The sequence below is a fragment of the Penicillium canescens genome (genome assembly GCF_028828765.1).
Source record: "Penicillium canescens strain IBT 15451 chromosome Unknown utg000004l_segment0_segment0, whole genome shotgun sequence".
NCBI lineage: Eukaryota > Fungi > Ascomycota > Eurotiomycetes > Eurotiales > Aspergillaceae > Penicillium > Penicillium canescens.
This window is the reverse complement of record NW_026703966.1, coordinates 3,851,188-3,866,258: the sequence shown is the minus strand read 5'-3', so window position 1 is coordinate 3,866,258 and position 15,071 is coordinate 3,851,188. Positions and strand designations below refer to the sequence as shown.

The following is a 15,071-nucleotide window of genomic DNA, read 5'->3' as shown; positions in this document are numbered from 1 at the left end:
AGCCAACCCAAGCATACTGGAGTGGTCCAATACACTACTGCCTATTATATACAACCCAAGAGACTAGAAGAAACCAACGCTCTAGTTCGCGCTGCCAGCGGGGGCAGGACGAGCGGGGCCGTTTCCAGTAGGGCCCATACGGCGGCTCCTAATTCCGACGTTAGACTGTAAACAACAAATCGCGGGGCGGAATCCACTTACATCATGGTACGGCTGAAGAAACTGATACCAATCATGAACAGCCAGCTGGGAACAGCACCGAGAGCCCAGATAGCGTAGCCAATGGGAACGTTGAGCTGGTATTGGGCGAGCCAGCCGTCAACAGGGTGGAAAGCACCCTCGTAGATGGGGGCCTTCTCGTAGGTCTTCTTGCCGTGGATATCGTAGATAACCTCGGGTGTAACGGTGGTGGAGTTCAGGTGGATAGTGCGGAGGGGAGTAGGGGCGCGCTCCTCGCCAGCGGCACGCTCCTGGGGAACCTGGTAGTAGTACACGGCAGGGGCGCTGGCAGACCAGATGGCGCAAAGGACCTGGTTGGCCTCGCAGTCCAGGTATCCGAGGTGAGGAGAGGTAGGGTCGGCGGAGAACAGAAGGACGGATTCCTAGAAGTTGGAAATGTGATTAGATTTGGGACCTGGAAAGACGCGTCGCAGGGGTATCAACTTACATTGAAGGCCTTCTCGGCGCGCTCGCAGCGACCGAAACAGGTCTTGTTACCGCCGGTGGTGAAGATCAGCCAGTCCTCTTCCTGGGGGCCCGGGGTGAGGATGGACTGCCAGTTGTTGAGGGTGACCGGGGTGACGCGCTTTTCGGTGACCTTCTCCGCCAGCTTCTCGACTGGGGCAATTGGGGCTGCTGTCGGCACGTAGGACTTAACCTGGTTGAACCATCCTTGCACACGGTCGGCGAGGGGGATCTGCTCTTGGGCCACAGCCAGGGCAGGGAGGAGGGTGATGAGCGACGTGAAACGCATCTTGAGGCTAAAGCGCGGATCGGGTTAGAGGGACAGTCGAGTTTAAGTCAAGCAAATAGATCCACGGGTACGACTAAATCAAGCAACTCACCTGAGACTGAAAGGCGCGATGGCGATAGGATTGACACAGTCGGAGACAGAAGAGGTGTGGTGAGGAAGTTCAGGGTAGTTGGAACGACAGCTGGCCTGAGCGCTGACCAACCACATCTGTTTCATTTACTTTCCAAGAGTTGTCCACAACGCCATGTTTACTTACGGCCGAATTAATGCATAGAAGGTTCTATTGTATTCTAAGCGTGTTTCTGCTATAGTCTATGTCTATATTCTCTTTGCACATTGATGGAAATCCTTCGCACCCATGTGGATTCTGGCTTGCATAGCTCCCCGTCCCCACAACTTAGCGTGGCGTCATTAAACAGATGTATTCTACCTATTTATATTAAGAAAATTGGAGTAACATAAATATCAGTCAAAGGTTAGACTAGAAATCTATTAAGTTTCTTAATTTCAATCATGGTTTTGTATAAGCAACGATCAAACGTAGGATTGCAAGCGATATAATAGTTCGGCGTAGGTTATGCTCAATGTTGACATTGAGATGCACAATTCGATAGTATTTAACAATCTAACAAGTTAAGCTGGACACATTTTAGGTTCCAAGCTAACTTTATCAAACATTATATTCACATGCGAAGCATTTATAAGGTATAATGGAGCTAAAGAAGTTCATACCTAGAGACCTAGACCAGAGAATACCGTAATATAGGATGGTCGATCTTCGTATGCAGGGATCTAGCATTCGCTTCTAGGAATCGAGGATTGCTATCCTTCTTTTCACAATGGACTAAAAGTTCATACACTAGGCAACACAAAATATCCATTGTGGAACATAGACGCATAAGTTATATCTGATAACTTAGATATCAAGTTTCACCGGGACATACTACCTATTGGAGATTGGGATCCGTATTCCATATCATGTTTCAAGTATTAAAAGCGTCCCTCTGTGACATCTTAAATGTATTAACGTTTTTACCAGTGGTAAGTTGTAAGGTTATCAAATAACAGGATCAAGTATGGAATCTCTTCAATGTCCCCGTAGAAACTGTGCCACAGAGATGTCATCTAAGGATGAACCTTAGCTTATACTGTGTACGCGTATGAATAGGTGTTTCTCCACATTTCAAGTATGTGAGATTATGAACAAGATCCGTGTAGATCATTTAAGACCAAAAATCAGATGACATCAAGACCTCTAGGGCTTCTTCATAGCTTGACCTATGTATCTTATCTTGCGGCGTAAGTGCAGAGCAGACGATTATCAATATCGAAGGGGCCGGTGACAGTCTATGGATGACTCAGACCCCGCAGGTCCGATGTCGGGTATGAAGTTCAAATGTATACTGGCAGTTCGCTTGTGCTTCCAAGTATGTTGATGCATATCTTTGGTATGTCGGCAAGGCAGAAATTGGCAATGATGAGCATTGAGTCATAAAAGGTACAAATAATGTAGAAGTAAAGCATGCAACGTAGTCAAGTATCCTATGACATCGCTCGGTCTTCCCCACCCCCAGGCGAAATTTTTCAGTTTTTTGCCGCCGAGCGAGCGAACGCCGATTACTACGCAAATGGAAACCACACCGCCCGCTATATTTGCGTATGACTCTTTCTTCCTTTTTTTTCCCCTCTAAAAAAGATCATAAATAGCTTGCATCTGGATCATCTTTCTTTAAGATCCATTCTTCGTCCATTGCCTCACTCCCGAGTCTTGCTTCACCTCGATACCCCTCCATACTCAACCCCACCATCTGCGCACAATGTGTCCCGGTGCCGACCACGAGCCCAATGGGCAAACCAATGGCCAGGCTGTTGGCCCCAGTATGTTCACTGGCAATTTATCCCCAGGAATAAACACCTAATTCACATCTAGACGGCGAGCACCCCGGCTTCACTGGCATTGAGACCCGCCAGAACCCCCACCCCTCTGCCTCCCGTAACCCTTACGGCCACAATGTTGGCGTCACCGATTTCCTCAGCAACGTCTCCCGCTTCCAGATCATCGAGTCTACTCTGCGTGAGGGTGAGCAGTTCGCCAACGCTTTCTTCGATACCGAGAAGAAGATCGAGATCGCCAAGGCTCTCGATGACTTCGGTGTGGACTACGTGAGTCATCGCGGAAAATGAGAGATGCATTGTTTATGACCAGAGGTTGACTGAGAATGCTGCTACAGATTGAGCTCACCAGCCCTTGCGCTTCAGAGCAGTCCCGCGCTGACTGCGAGGCCATTTGCAAGCTCGGCCTGAAGGCTAAGGTATGATTGGCTTTGCCCGAAGTCTCGTGAGAATTGGTCTAATACGTGTCATAGATTCTCACTCACATTCGCTGCCACATGGATGATGCCCGTATCGCCGTCGAGACCGGTGTTGACGGAGTGTGAGTCAAATTTGTATGCATTGTGTGGAATTTGTACTGACCATTTCTCTAGTGATGTCGTCATTGGCACTTCCTCCTACCTCCGTGAGCACTCTCACGGTAAGGATATGACCTACATTAAGAACGCCGCCATTGAAGTTATTGAGTTCGTCAAGTCCAAGGGCATTGAGATCCGTTTCTCCAGTGAGGACTCCTTCCGTTCCGACCTGGTTGACCTTCTGTCCATCTACTCCGCTGTGGACAAGGTTGGTGTGAACCGTGTTGGTATTGCCGACACTGTTGGCTGCGCTTCTCCCCGTCAGGTCTACGAGCTTGTTCGTGTCCTGCGTGGTGTTGTTGGCTGTGACATTGAGACTCACTTCCACAACGACACTGGCTGTGCCATTGCCAACGCCTACTGTGCCCTCGAGGCCGGTGCCACTCACATCGATACCTCCGTTCTCGGTATCGGTGAGCGTAACGGTATCACCCCTCTGGGTGGTCTAATGGCCCGTATGATGGTCGCCGACCCCGAGTATGTCAAGGGCAAGTACCGCCTTGAGAAGCTCAAGGACATTGAGGACCTCGTCGCCGAGGCCGTTGAGGTCAACATTCCCTTCAACAACTATATTACTGGTTTCTGTGCCTTCACCCACAAGGCCGGTATCCACGCCAAGGCTATCCTCAACAACCCCAGCACCTACGAGATCATCAACCCCGCCGACTTCGGCATGACCCGTTACGTCCACTTCGCCTCTCGTCTGACAGGCTGGAACGCTATCAAGTCGCGTGCCCAGCAGCTCAAGCTCGAGATGACCGACGCCAACTACAAGGAGTGCACTGCCAAGATCAAGGCTCTCGCTGACATCCGTCCCATTGCCGTTGATGACGCTGACAGCATCATCCGTGCCTACCACCGTAACCTGAAGTCGGGTGAGAACAAGCCCCTCCTCGACCTTTCTCCCGAAGAGCAGGAGGCCTTCGCCGCTAAGGAAAAGGAGCTGCAGGCCGAGGCCAAGACTAGCAGTGTCATTGGTTAAGTGTCTGGATGCAAGATATTACATTGCCCAGATTCCCCATTTGCGCGTCATACTGCAATGGCTTATCCCTAGTCAGATGTGGTGGGTCTTTGATGATTTCATGTTTTTTTTTTTTTTTTTTTTTATGTATTTGGGACATTTCTTTTTCCGTGGGTTTGAAACGTCTTCCCCTTTTTTTGGAGACTCAAAAGAACGATTGGTGTTAGGAGAGAGTTCCCTCCATCTTGTATATAAGCGCACAATTCCATCCGTGACTTATTCTTCATGTTAGCCAACTATGTAGGTAGACACCTGGGCAGCCTGGACCAATTACGTCAGTCCAGATAGAGTAGAGAGAAGAGAACAATAGAGTACGGAGTAGGTATAAGTTATCTCAAAAATGGCCATTTTAACTCACTAAATTGAGATACACGGATATAGATACTAAGGCAATCCTAAGTACTGAAGTAACAAGGAGTCAGACATTGAGCGCCTGCTTCATGTGGCAGCCGAGGCACGCTAGGCTCAACCAGTCACATTCAAATGCAACTTCCCATCGCCACACCTCCATCCTTATTCCACCATCCCTAGGCAATGAGCTCCTCAATGTTACCGGTTGCCCTCCAGAACAAACTGGTCGGCTACGGTCGGACATCCAGCGCGCACCTATCCGCCTTGAACATCGACCTGTAAGACCCTGTTCCCCGCGGACTCCAAACCGGGGATGATCGCTGACGCATTTGCACTCCATAGAATCCGCAACATAGTATTTATTCTCTTTATCCTTCGGTATACGCGCAAGACCTTCTATTCCCTCCGCGGCTACGGCATCTTCGGTAGCATCCGCAATGTCTACATCTCGCTCCGCTTGTTCTTCTACGGTATCTTCCTGCGCATCCCGGGCGTCCGCGGCCAGGTCGATAAGCAGGTGAAGGAGGCCATTACCAACCTTGAGACTAAGCTTATCAACAGCGGTCCCGATGTTGTCCGCTATCTTACTCTGCCCAAGGAGGGAATGACGCCAGAGCAGGTTCGCGCTGAACTTGATAAGTTGGCTGGGCTCGAACATACTCGCTGGGAGGATGGCCGGGTTAGTGGCGCTGTTTACCATGGAGGTGAGGAGTTGTTGAAACTTCAGGCTGAGGCTTTTGGTCAATTTGGTGTCGCGAACCCGATCCATCCGGATGTGTTCCCGGGCGTTCGGAAGATGGAGGCTGAGGTTGTCTCTATGGTATGACTTCTTTGAAAGATACTTATCCGATGGCCGCGAAACACAGGGCTAATGAATCTTTAGGTCTTGGCTCTCTTCAATGCTCCATCGGATGGCGCTGGTGTGACCACCAGTGGTGGCACAGAATCTATTCTCATGGCTTGCTTGGCTGCCCGGCAAAAGGCTTTCTTGGAGCGCGGTGTCACGGAGCCTGAGATGTGAGTCTCCATCCCAGTATATTAACATTCGGGAGCACAGCAAACTAATATTTGCAGGATTATCCCCGATACCGCCCACGCGGCATTCATCAAGGCTTGCAACTACTTCAAGATCAAGCTGCACCGTGTCCCCCTGCCCGGAGCCCGAGTTCAAGGTTGACGTCCATGCCGTTCGCCGTTTGATTAACCCCAACACTGTCCTTCTTGTTGGCTCCGCACCCAACTTCCCCCATGGTATTGTCGATGATATCCCCGCTCTTTCGAAGCTGGCCACCAAGTACAAGATTCCCCTTCACGTCGACTGCTGTCTGGGATCTTTCGTTGTTGCACTTCTCAAGAAGGCCGGATTCCCCGAGCCCTATGAGGAGGAAGGTGGCTTTGATTTCCGTCAGCCCGGTGTCACCAGTATCAGTGTCGACACCCACAAGTACGGCTTCGCACCCAAGGGTAACTCCGTTTTGATCTACCGTAACAAGTCCTACCGAAACAACCAGTACTTCATCTACCCCGACTGGTCCGGCGGTGTTTACGCCTCGCCCTCCGTGGCAGGCTCTCGCCCTGGTGCTCTGATCGCAGGCTGCTGGGCCAGTTTGATGAGCATCGGTGAGACCGGCTACATCAACAGCTGCACCGAGATCATCAACGCAGCCCGCAAGTTCGAGACAGCCGTCCGCACCGACTCAACCATATCCCTGCACATGGAAGTCATCGGCAACCCCATCGTCAGCGTAGTCGCCTTCCGCAGCAAGAACGGTGCCATCGACATCTACGACATCGCCGATGATCTCTCCGCCAAGGGCTGGCACCTCAACGCCCTCCAGTCCCCGGCCGCCATCCACGTCGCCTTCACCATCCCGACGGCCAAGGCCGTCGACCTGCTTATTGCTGATCTAGCCGAAGTCATCGGCAAGGAGCTCGAGAAGGCCGAGGAGCGTCGCAGTCAGGGTAAGGCCTACATCCTTAAGCGTGGTGAGACCTCCGCCTTGTATGGTGTGGCTGGCAGCATTCCCGATAAGAGCGTCGTCAGCCGTCTGGCGGAGGGCTTCTTGGACACTTTGTACAAAGCATAAGTCTTGGAATGCATTCCGCTTCTCCTTTCCTTGTATTATTTTTAGCTCGGCCATCCTGAAAATGATATTGTGATGTTATAATTATCCAGGTCCTTTTCAAATTGCACATAGTTTTCCAAGTTTCCGTCCGATTCACTAGATCGTAGTAATGCATATACTGTAAAGCGTATCTTAGTCTGCTTCGAGGAGCTGCTTCACGCTTTGATTTCATCTTTTGCCGACTTTTGATAATCGAGTTGCTACCTTTTTCCTTTTTGTAATTGGTACACCCGCCGTAATAACGCAAGGCTGCATAGGAATTACTATAACTCATTAGGGTTCCATTGGACCCCGCTTGAATATTGCAGGTCTTAAAACACATATTGTCAATGAAATCACTTAACTTCTTAAGTCGTATAATTATAAAATCCCTTTTGCCATACCATTAAAAATCCATAGTTGCCTTATTCCTCTCCTCGCAACTTCTATATCCAGCGCCCTCGGGACCCGCTATTTCCCGCATTAGGAACTTGAAGGGAGTGGGGCCAATATAGTTAAAAATTTAGATAGACTACCGAGTATACACTGCTTATTTTGTCTTCTTTTCCAGATTCTCGAAGGTTAGGCACAAAGCTTCTATGGAAATCCACCGCAGTCTATGCTCTGCTGGAAAAATTGAAGGTTCCAATGTTTCATTCTCAAAGGACATACACCTATAGGGTCAGGCTTGCCCCACAGCCTACTATATCTACGAAGCAATTCTTCCCTAATTCCTGATATTCATCAAGTTCTCTTCACTCTTTATTTACTGCTACAGCTTTCACAGCCTCTCAGCAATCCACACAACCTAACTCCAACATCTTCTTTTCAGCCATGGGCGTGACACACACCGCACAGAAGATGCTCGAAGCAGCACATATATCCCCACAAATCTTCCAGCTACGCCCCGACTACCGCGCACTCTTAATGGTAGCCGAAGGCATACCCCCAGGCGCAAGCGATTCCAACAGCGAAGCCCTCCTCCAAGAAGCCGAAACCAGCATCAAACAACAGCTCTCCAAATCCGCGGTCACAGAACTTCCTCACATAGCCGCATGGAGAGAAGCCTACAAAGCCTTCGGAGCAAAGCCCCAAAAGACCCGCAACAGCCTCGAAGCATTGACACGTCGCGCGGAGGGTGGATTACCGCGAGTCAATCGGTTAACGGATATCTACAATGCCATCTCTGTCAAGCATCAGATCCCACTTGGCGGCGAAGACCTCGATAAATACGATGGAACGCCCTTTCTGATGCGTGCTACTGGCCAGGAGGAATTCCAGACGTTTTCTAGTGGGGAAGCTCTGAGGGAACTTGCTGCGCCTGGTGAGCCGATTTGGTGTGATCAAACCGGGATTACTTGTCGTCGTTGGAATTGGAGACAGGGACCGCGGACTGCGTTGACGGATGAGACTACGCGTGTTCTGTTTATTCTTGATGCTTTGGAGCCGCTTTCTGACGAGGCTCTTGTTTTTGCTGCTGATGAGCTTGCTTCGTTGTTGAAGGGGTTGGCTCCTGAGGTGCAGACATCATACCGGATCATTTCTGAGACTTCGGCTTCTGATATGTCTTGATTTGGGTTATATAATGGGGTTTCAATGGGGTTGGCTAGCTTGACATGGAAGCGGTGTTGTCCGTTGCAACGTCTTGCATACCATTTGGTGACACAAAGTAAACTGGGAGGAAATATTGAGTTTTTGGACATCCTTGTACATTGATTGAATTGTATTTGCTTAGACGAACCAATATACAGGCTATGTACGAGACTAGCGTTATAGAACTTTTCCTCGTTGATGGTGACGATTGGAGGCTCAAAGGAACAGTTGGAAGGGCGCTTAAACCCAGCACATCTATCGCTCGAATTTTAAAAATGAGATTCCACATTGTTTTGGAAAATATTGTAAACTATTTAGTGGTGTAGACTTGAAAGCCGTAGCATGTATCAAATCCAGGGCGGTCGAGCTCCCCTCAAAAATTATTCCGTCAGTGAACGCCGATATCCCAACAACCACCCACCAATTCAAAATGGCTGCCCCAGTACCTCTCGATCGCATACCCCCAACGACGACCGCCTACGTGATCGCAACAGCCATTATTGCAGGTGTCACAGGCTACTTCATCGGCCAAGGCTCCTCGCTCAACCTCTTCAAAGAGAAGGAAGGCTGGCCAAACAGCTACAATGTGAAGGTCCACAGCCACTCCTCAGACGAAGAGGAAGAAGAATCCGAAGAAGAGAGCGACTCGGAAGACGAAGGCAATGGCGAAGAACTAGCCAGCTTTAAGGACAACACTGAGGAAGTGAAGCTTGTTCTGGTCGTCCGGATGGACTTAGGCATGACCAAGGGTATGCGATGCGCTCTCTGAATTGGCCTTTTCCGCACCACGCTACAGATTGCTAACATTCTCATTTTTTTGACAGGCAAAATCGCCGCTCAATGCTCTCATGCTACCCTCGCTTGCTACAAATACTTCCTCGAATACGCGCCTGACTCGGCCATCCTCCGGAGATGGGAGCGCGGTGGCCAAGCCAAGATCGCGCTGCAGGTTAAGTCTGAGGAGGAGGTTCTCGTTATGCAGGCTCAGGCTATGAGCCTTGGACTTTGCGCGCGCGTTATCCAGGATGCTGGTCGCACTCAGATTGCTAGCGGTAGCAAGACCGTGTTGGGAATTCTAGGACCCAAGAGTGTTGTTGATGGCGTGACGGGACACTTGAAGCTCTTGTAAACTACGCTTCCCTCGCCCTCGTTGTGTATAGGCGTTTTGCATAGGCCGTTATGATCATGACCCCCCAATGAAGAGCTTTTCAGTGGATCCACCGCAGCAAAGCATGTAGCTTGAGCGCATCGTATAGAGCGCAACGCATGCGTTGGTAAAATCTGGAGACAGTTTCCTAGAGAACGCAGAGGAAAACCAGTGGCATGTCTACAAAACACTACATAGCTAAATAGAGATGTTGGCTGGTCATGGTTATTCCCTAGCCTCAGCGGCCAACGGCCAATCGGCAAAGAGATTAGGAATATGACGCCGTCCGCAACCAAGCTATCGAGCCGAGCTCACCAGTGGGAGCTCAAGACCCGCGTCACAAGGCGCAGACATTTAATCTGAGATCTGTCAACCGGAAACCGTAAGTGCCATCCACGCGAAAAATGATGGCTCCAATGTCGTTGAACTGCCCAGCTCTCAACCATCACACAAAAACCCGAAGGAGTTCGTGGACAGGAAAGCTGGACACAGATCCGTGTTTTGGTGAAGAAAAAAAGAAGAGAAGAAGAGGGCGGGAGGGCTGATATTTATGGCCTAAGATTTTTGATGCACTAGTCCGTTTTGGGAATAGTGCTATCAGTCAGGTGATATGGTATCAGGATGGAGCGCGGCACTTGGGGCGACCTTGGGGCGACATCATTACTTTCTCCCGTCCTCACTTTTCTTTTTTCCTTCGCCGTCAAAATGGCGGACGCTCTATCCATTGAGCAAAACAACAAGATACGTGTGGCCTTGGGTCTCAAGCCACTCCCTGTTCCTGGCGCCGGACCTGAATTCAAAGAAGACGACAGCGACTCCGGCGACGAGGAAGAGCCCGCGAGCACAGTCGAGACGCGACAGGCGGCAGGATACGACAACTGGAAGAAACTCCAAGATGACGCCGAAGCGAAACGGAAGCGCGAAGAAAGGAACGCCGCCATCAAGCGCGCCCGCGATATCGCCCAGCGGAACCTCAAGCTCGAAGGATCTACACTGGGAGAGGCGAATGGTGATGAACTCGATACCAAGACTTGGTTGATGCAATCTAAGAAGCGCTCGAAGAAAATCGAAAAGGAACGCGCTCGCAAACTCGCCGAGGAACTGGAAGAGCGGGAACGCGCCGCGGCCGCTGAGTATACCGCAGCCGATCTCGCTGGTATCAAGGTTGGACACTCTGCTGGAGATTTCGATGGTGGTGAAGATCACATCTTGACACTGAAGGATGCTGCGGTGGACGACGAGGATGAGGGCGATGAGCTCCAGGATGTCAACTTGGTTGAGAAGGAGAAGACGGAGGAGAAGTTGGAGCTTAAGAAGAAGAAGCCCGTTTACGATCCTACAGCCGAAAACCAAGGTATCCTTTCACAGTACGACGAGGATATTGACGGCAAGAAGCGCAAGCGATTTACACTCGACGCCCAAGGCTCGACCGAGGAGGAACGTGAAGCAAAGCGACAGGAGGTTTCTGATCGCCTGAAGAAGAATGTTATCAGCCTCGATTTTGAGCCCGAGGTGCCGTCATCTGATTACATGGACATCAGCGACGTCAAAATTAAGAAGCCTAAGAAAAAGAAGGCCAAGGCGACGAAACAGAGAGCCGTTATGGACTACGATGATAATGCCCCTTCAGAGTCAGCAGCACAGGGTTCGGCCATGGATATTGATTCCAAGGATGGGATTCCAGTTGCTCCCCCCCGCAAACCCGCCAACCAAGATGTCTCTTTCGTCGATGATGACGATCTCCAAGCTTCTCTTGCCTTGCAGCGGCGCGCAGCATTTAAGAAGCGCAAGAAGATTAGCCCTGAGGAACTCGCCCGACAACTTCGAGAAGAAGAAGAACAGACTCCAATGGAGGTAGAAAACGAGGATGAGGAAGGACCGGGCCTCGTTATCGACGAGACCTCCGAGTTTGTGTCGAATCTACAAAAGCCTACACTCCCCGAACGTGACGAGAGACATACATCAATTCCCGCCGCGGGGAAATCCGCCGAACCCCAGCCCGAGCCCGAGACAGAGGGCGTGGAAGTGGATATGGACCGTTATGGCCACATCGAAGACGAAGATGAGCTGGCAGCGCAAATCAAGCGTGATCAACAAGCCAAGGTTGAGCCACAACAACATCTTACCGGCACCGGACTGGAAGAGGAATCTACTCTGGACCAGGGTCTGGGTGCTACTTTGTCGATGTTGAAATCACGTGGTCTAGTGAAAGAGAGCGACAGCAGCAGTCAAAACGCGCTCATGCGCGACCGCCAGCGCTTCTTGCAGGAAAAGAACAACCGCGAGTCCGAAGCCGAGAGACGTGCCCGGCAACAGCGTGAGCGAGACCGCGCCTCTGGTAAGCTGGACGGCATGTCAGCCCGTGAGCGTGATGAGTACGCACAATGGGAGAACAAGCACCGTGACCAGCAAGAGGCACGCCATACTGCCGAGGCATTTAACAAGCAGTACAAACCCGATGTTCAGCTGCGCTATGTGGATGAATTTGGTCGCAACATGAACCAGAAGGAGGCCTTCAAGCAACTCAGTCACCAGTTCCATGGCAAGGGCAGTGGCAAGATGAAGACCGAGAAGCGCCTGAAGAAGATCGACGAAGAGAAGAAACGCGAGGCCATGAGCACTCTGGACAGTAGTCAACACACCGGTATGAATAACGCTGTGGGAACTGCTGCGCGCAAGAACCGTCAGGCTGGAGTGCGTTTGGGTTGAAGCTTCTTAATGCATAGAGTCAAGCTGCTACGATATCCCAATTGAAAAGTTCCTTAACTGCTTCTGTCATGTGCCATTAGTGTAAACGTAAGATCCGATCTCTGTGGGGGAGAATGCGGGATTTCCCACACAAATTAACCGGGGGTTTGTATTCGCTAGTTGGCACCGAGCAAGGGATTAACCACTAAGTTACGTACGTGGCAGCGACAAGTGTACCCCGACTGTGTGAGGGGAAGTGTGGAGTTTCTCCTCAATCAGTTCACCGGGCATTCGAATTCCCGAATGGCGAAAGGATGGGCTGATGTGAAGCTGAATAGAGTCGATATGTATGGGTTAGGTTAGGGTATAACCCACTGTAAAGGGTAGATAGCAACAGTTGAAGGCAATTGTAATGAATACATTGTGGTAGTGCAACAGTTCAATAGTACCGCTACAGTTAAACAGTAATACCTTGCATTTGTGTATAATTCTATTTAACCGGGGTTAATTGTCGCATTTCTCGGGGGTGTACCTGGTACCTGGGCTGCGGCAGGGGAACATACCACAGGGCAGGTACCCGGTACCGTCATCACATGAGTCAAACAAAAACATCGGGACTGCGTCTCCGATCCTTTATTATTTCTCTCCTCCCGATTCTTTCCTTTCCCCCATCTCCATTCTTAGAGGTTTCGCCTTTTGATTTTTCCTGCCATCATCATGCTCTCCACTCTTAGAGTCGCCAGCCGCTCGGCTGCCCCCCAGGCCAACAAGCGCACCGTCGTCCTCGGAGCTAGACAGGCCTCGGCCTGGGCTAACGTTCCCCAGGGTCCTCCCGTAAGCTTTGATTCGGAGCTTGCCATCATCACAATGATGGGTCAAGGGGCCTCTTCTGACTTAATTGGGTCAATAGGATGCTATTCTCGGTATCACCGAAGCTTTCAAGGCCGACTCCTTCAAGGAGAAGATCAACCTGGGTGTTGGTGCCTACCGTAAGTCTCGACTGCCATCACCAGCGAGCTTCGCACAATAGATAGCTAACACAATTGAATTCAGGTGACGATAAGGGCAAGCCCTACGTCCTGCCTTCCGTCCGCGCCGCCGAGGACAAGGTCGTCGCATCGCGCCTCGACAAGGAGTACGCTGGCATCACCGGTATCCCCGCCTTCACCAGCGCCGCCGCCGAGCTCGCCTATGGCGCCGACTCCTCCGCCATCAAGGACGACCGCCTCGTCATCACCCAGACCATCTCCGGAACCGGTGCTCTCCGCATCGGCGGATCTTTCCTCAAGCGCTTCTACCCCGGCGCAAAGAAGATCTACCTCCCCACCCCCAGCTGGGCCAACCACAAGGCCGTCTTCACCGATGCTGGCCTTGAGGTTGCCAACTACAGCTACTACAACAAGGACACCATCGGTCTGGACTTTGATGGTCTGATCGCCGATATCAAGAACGCCCCAGAGAGCAGCATCATTCTGCTCCACGCTTGCGCTCACAACCCTACCGGTGTTGACCCTACCGAGGCTCAATGGCGCCAGATCAGCGATGTCATGAAGGAGAAGGGCCACTTCGCCTTCTTCGACATGGCCTACCAGGGCTTTGCCAGCGGTAACGCTGACAAGGATGCTTTTGCTCCTCGTCACTTTGTCAAGGAGGGCCACAACATCGCTCTGTGCCAGTCCTTCGCCAAGAACATGGTGAGATCAACCTCCAACCCGTTATATTAAAGAGAAAACAGCTAACCAGACGTTAGGGTCTGTACGGTGAGCGTGTTGGTGCCTTCTCCCTCGTCTGCGAGAACACCGAGGAGAAGAAGCGCGTCGAGTCTCAGATCAAGATTCTCATCCGTCCCCAATACTCTAACCCTCCCATCCACGGTGCCCGCGTCGCCTCCACCATCATGAACGACCCCGCCCTCAACCAGCAGTGGCTCGGCGAGGTCAAGGGCATGGCCGACCGCATCATTGAGATGCGCTCCCTCCTCCGCACCAACCTCGAGAAGCTCGGCAGCAAGCACGACTGGTCCCACATCACCAGCCAGGTAAGATATAGCAACATTTCTACATCGAGTTTAGTACCTAACAAAGACCCTTCCAGATCGGCATGTTCGCCTACACTGGCCTGAAGCCCGAGCAGATGGACGCCCTCGCCAAGGAGGTAAGCACCTATCCATTAAACACCTTCCCCCCCCACCTAAACAAGAACAACACCTAACATAATCCAATCTCCAGCACTCCGTCTACGCCACCAAGGACGGCCGTATCTCCGTCGCCGGTATCACCTCCGGCAACGTCGGCAGACTCGCCGAGTCCATCTTCAAGATCACCGGTTAAAGTGATTTCTTCCAAGGAAAGAAAAATAACCGGATACACGAAGAAAAATCGAGGGATAGATACGATAAAACGAACGTAGCGGGGTGTAACATAATGGGTTTCCTTGTGTCATTCCCATTGACTCACCGGATTTCGCGCCCTTTGTACTGATATCTAATGTCTCTGTGTTTCATATTTAGCATTGTCCGTTATAACGGGGATTTTGGATTCTTTTACTATGATCTGCTGACAGTAAATTAATATGCTGTAGAGGAATGCGGAGTTGTAGTAGTAATAAGTAGGGTGGGAAGGTAATCAGATAGTTGACGGACGATAATAGAGTATGTATTGACAAGCAGTTTGATAATATGCAATCGACAAGAGACGAGAACGAGTCAAGTCACATGAATCCA

General features: G+C 50.9%; 7 protein-coding genes across 7 annotated transcripts; 6 read left to right on the top strand and 1 right to left on the bottom strand.

Moving 5' to 3' along the window:
* Positions 1-81: 81 nt before the first annotated feature.
* On the bottom strand, positions 82-1,180 carry N7446_006817 (uncharacterized protein; the record flags this gene model as incomplete). The annotated part of the gene is made up of 4 exons (XM_058515564.1): positions 82-148; positions 202-602; positions 668-980; positions 1,065-1,180. The coding sequence occupies 4 exons, from the start codon at positions 1,178-1,180 to the stop codon at positions 82-84; spliced, it is 897 nt and encodes a 298-aa protein (XP_058372742.1).
* Positions 1,181-2,619: 1,439 nt separating this feature from the next.
* On the top strand, positions 2,620-4,543 carry hcsA (homocitrate synthase). The gene is made up of 5 exons (XM_058515563.1): positions 2,620-2,851; positions 2,904-3,136; positions 3,205-3,285; positions 3,340-3,407; positions 3,460-4,543. Exons 1-5 carry the CDS (start codon positions 2,791-2,793, stop codon positions 4,424-4,426), a joined length of 1,410 nt encoding a protein of 469 aa, XP_058372741.1. The 5' UTR covers positions 2,620-2,790; the 3' UTR covers positions 4,427-4,543.
* A 437-nt stretch (positions 4,544-4,980) lies between these two features.
* On the top strand, positions 4,981-6,903 carry N7446_006815 (sphinganine-1-phosphate aldolase DPL1; the record flags this gene model as incomplete). The annotated part of the gene is made up of 4 exons (XM_058515562.1): positions 4,981-5,094; positions 5,159-5,636; positions 5,700-5,833; positions 5,874-6,903. The coding sequence occupies exons 1-4, from the start codon at positions 5,000-5,002 to the stop codon at positions 6,901-6,903; spliced, it is 1,737 nt and encodes a 578-aa protein (XP_058372740.1). The 5' UTR covers positions 4,981-4,999.
* Positions 6,904-7,755: 852 nt separating this feature from the next.
* Positions 7,756-8,493, top strand: N7446_006814 (B3/B4 domain-containing protein; the record flags this gene model as incomplete). Its single annotated transcript, XM_058515561.1, has 1 exon — positions 7,756-8,493. One exon carries the CDS (start codon positions 7,756-7,758, stop codon positions 8,491-8,493), a length of 738 nt encoding a protein of 245 aa, XP_058372739.1.
* Positions 8,494-8,944: 451 nt separating this feature from the next.
* Positions 8,945-9,643, top strand: N7446_006813 (aminoacyl-tRNA hydrolase PTH2; the record flags this gene model as incomplete). The annotated part of the gene is made up of 2 exons (XM_058515560.1): positions 8,945-9,263; positions 9,339-9,643. The coding sequence occupies 2 exons, from the start codon at positions 8,945-8,947 to the stop codon at positions 9,641-9,643; spliced, it is 624 nt and encodes a 207-aa protein (XP_058372738.1).
* A 723-nt stretch (positions 9,644-10,366) lies between these two features.
* Positions 10,367-12,370, top strand: N7446_006812 (U4/U6-U5 snRNP complex subunit SNU66; the record flags this gene model as incomplete). The annotated part of the gene is made up of 1 exon (XM_058515559.1): positions 10,367-12,370. The coding sequence occupies one exon, from the start codon at positions 10,367-10,369 to the stop codon at positions 12,368-12,370; it is 2,004 nt and encodes a 667-aa protein (XP_058372737.1).
* A 653-nt stretch (positions 12,371-13,023) lies between these two features.
* Positions 13,024-14,879, top strand: N7446_006811 (uncharacterized protein). Its single transcript, XM_058515558.1, has 6 exons — positions 13,024-13,183; positions 13,260-13,338; positions 13,403-14,043; positions 14,100-14,387; positions 14,444-14,503; positions 14,578-14,879. The coding sequence occupies exons 1-6, from the start codon at positions 13,067-13,069 to the stop codon at positions 14,677-14,679; spliced, it is 1,287 nt and encodes a 428-aa protein (XP_058372736.1). The 5' UTR covers positions 13,024-13,066; the 3' UTR covers positions 14,680-14,879.
* Positions 14,880-15,071: the final 192 nt, after the last annotated feature.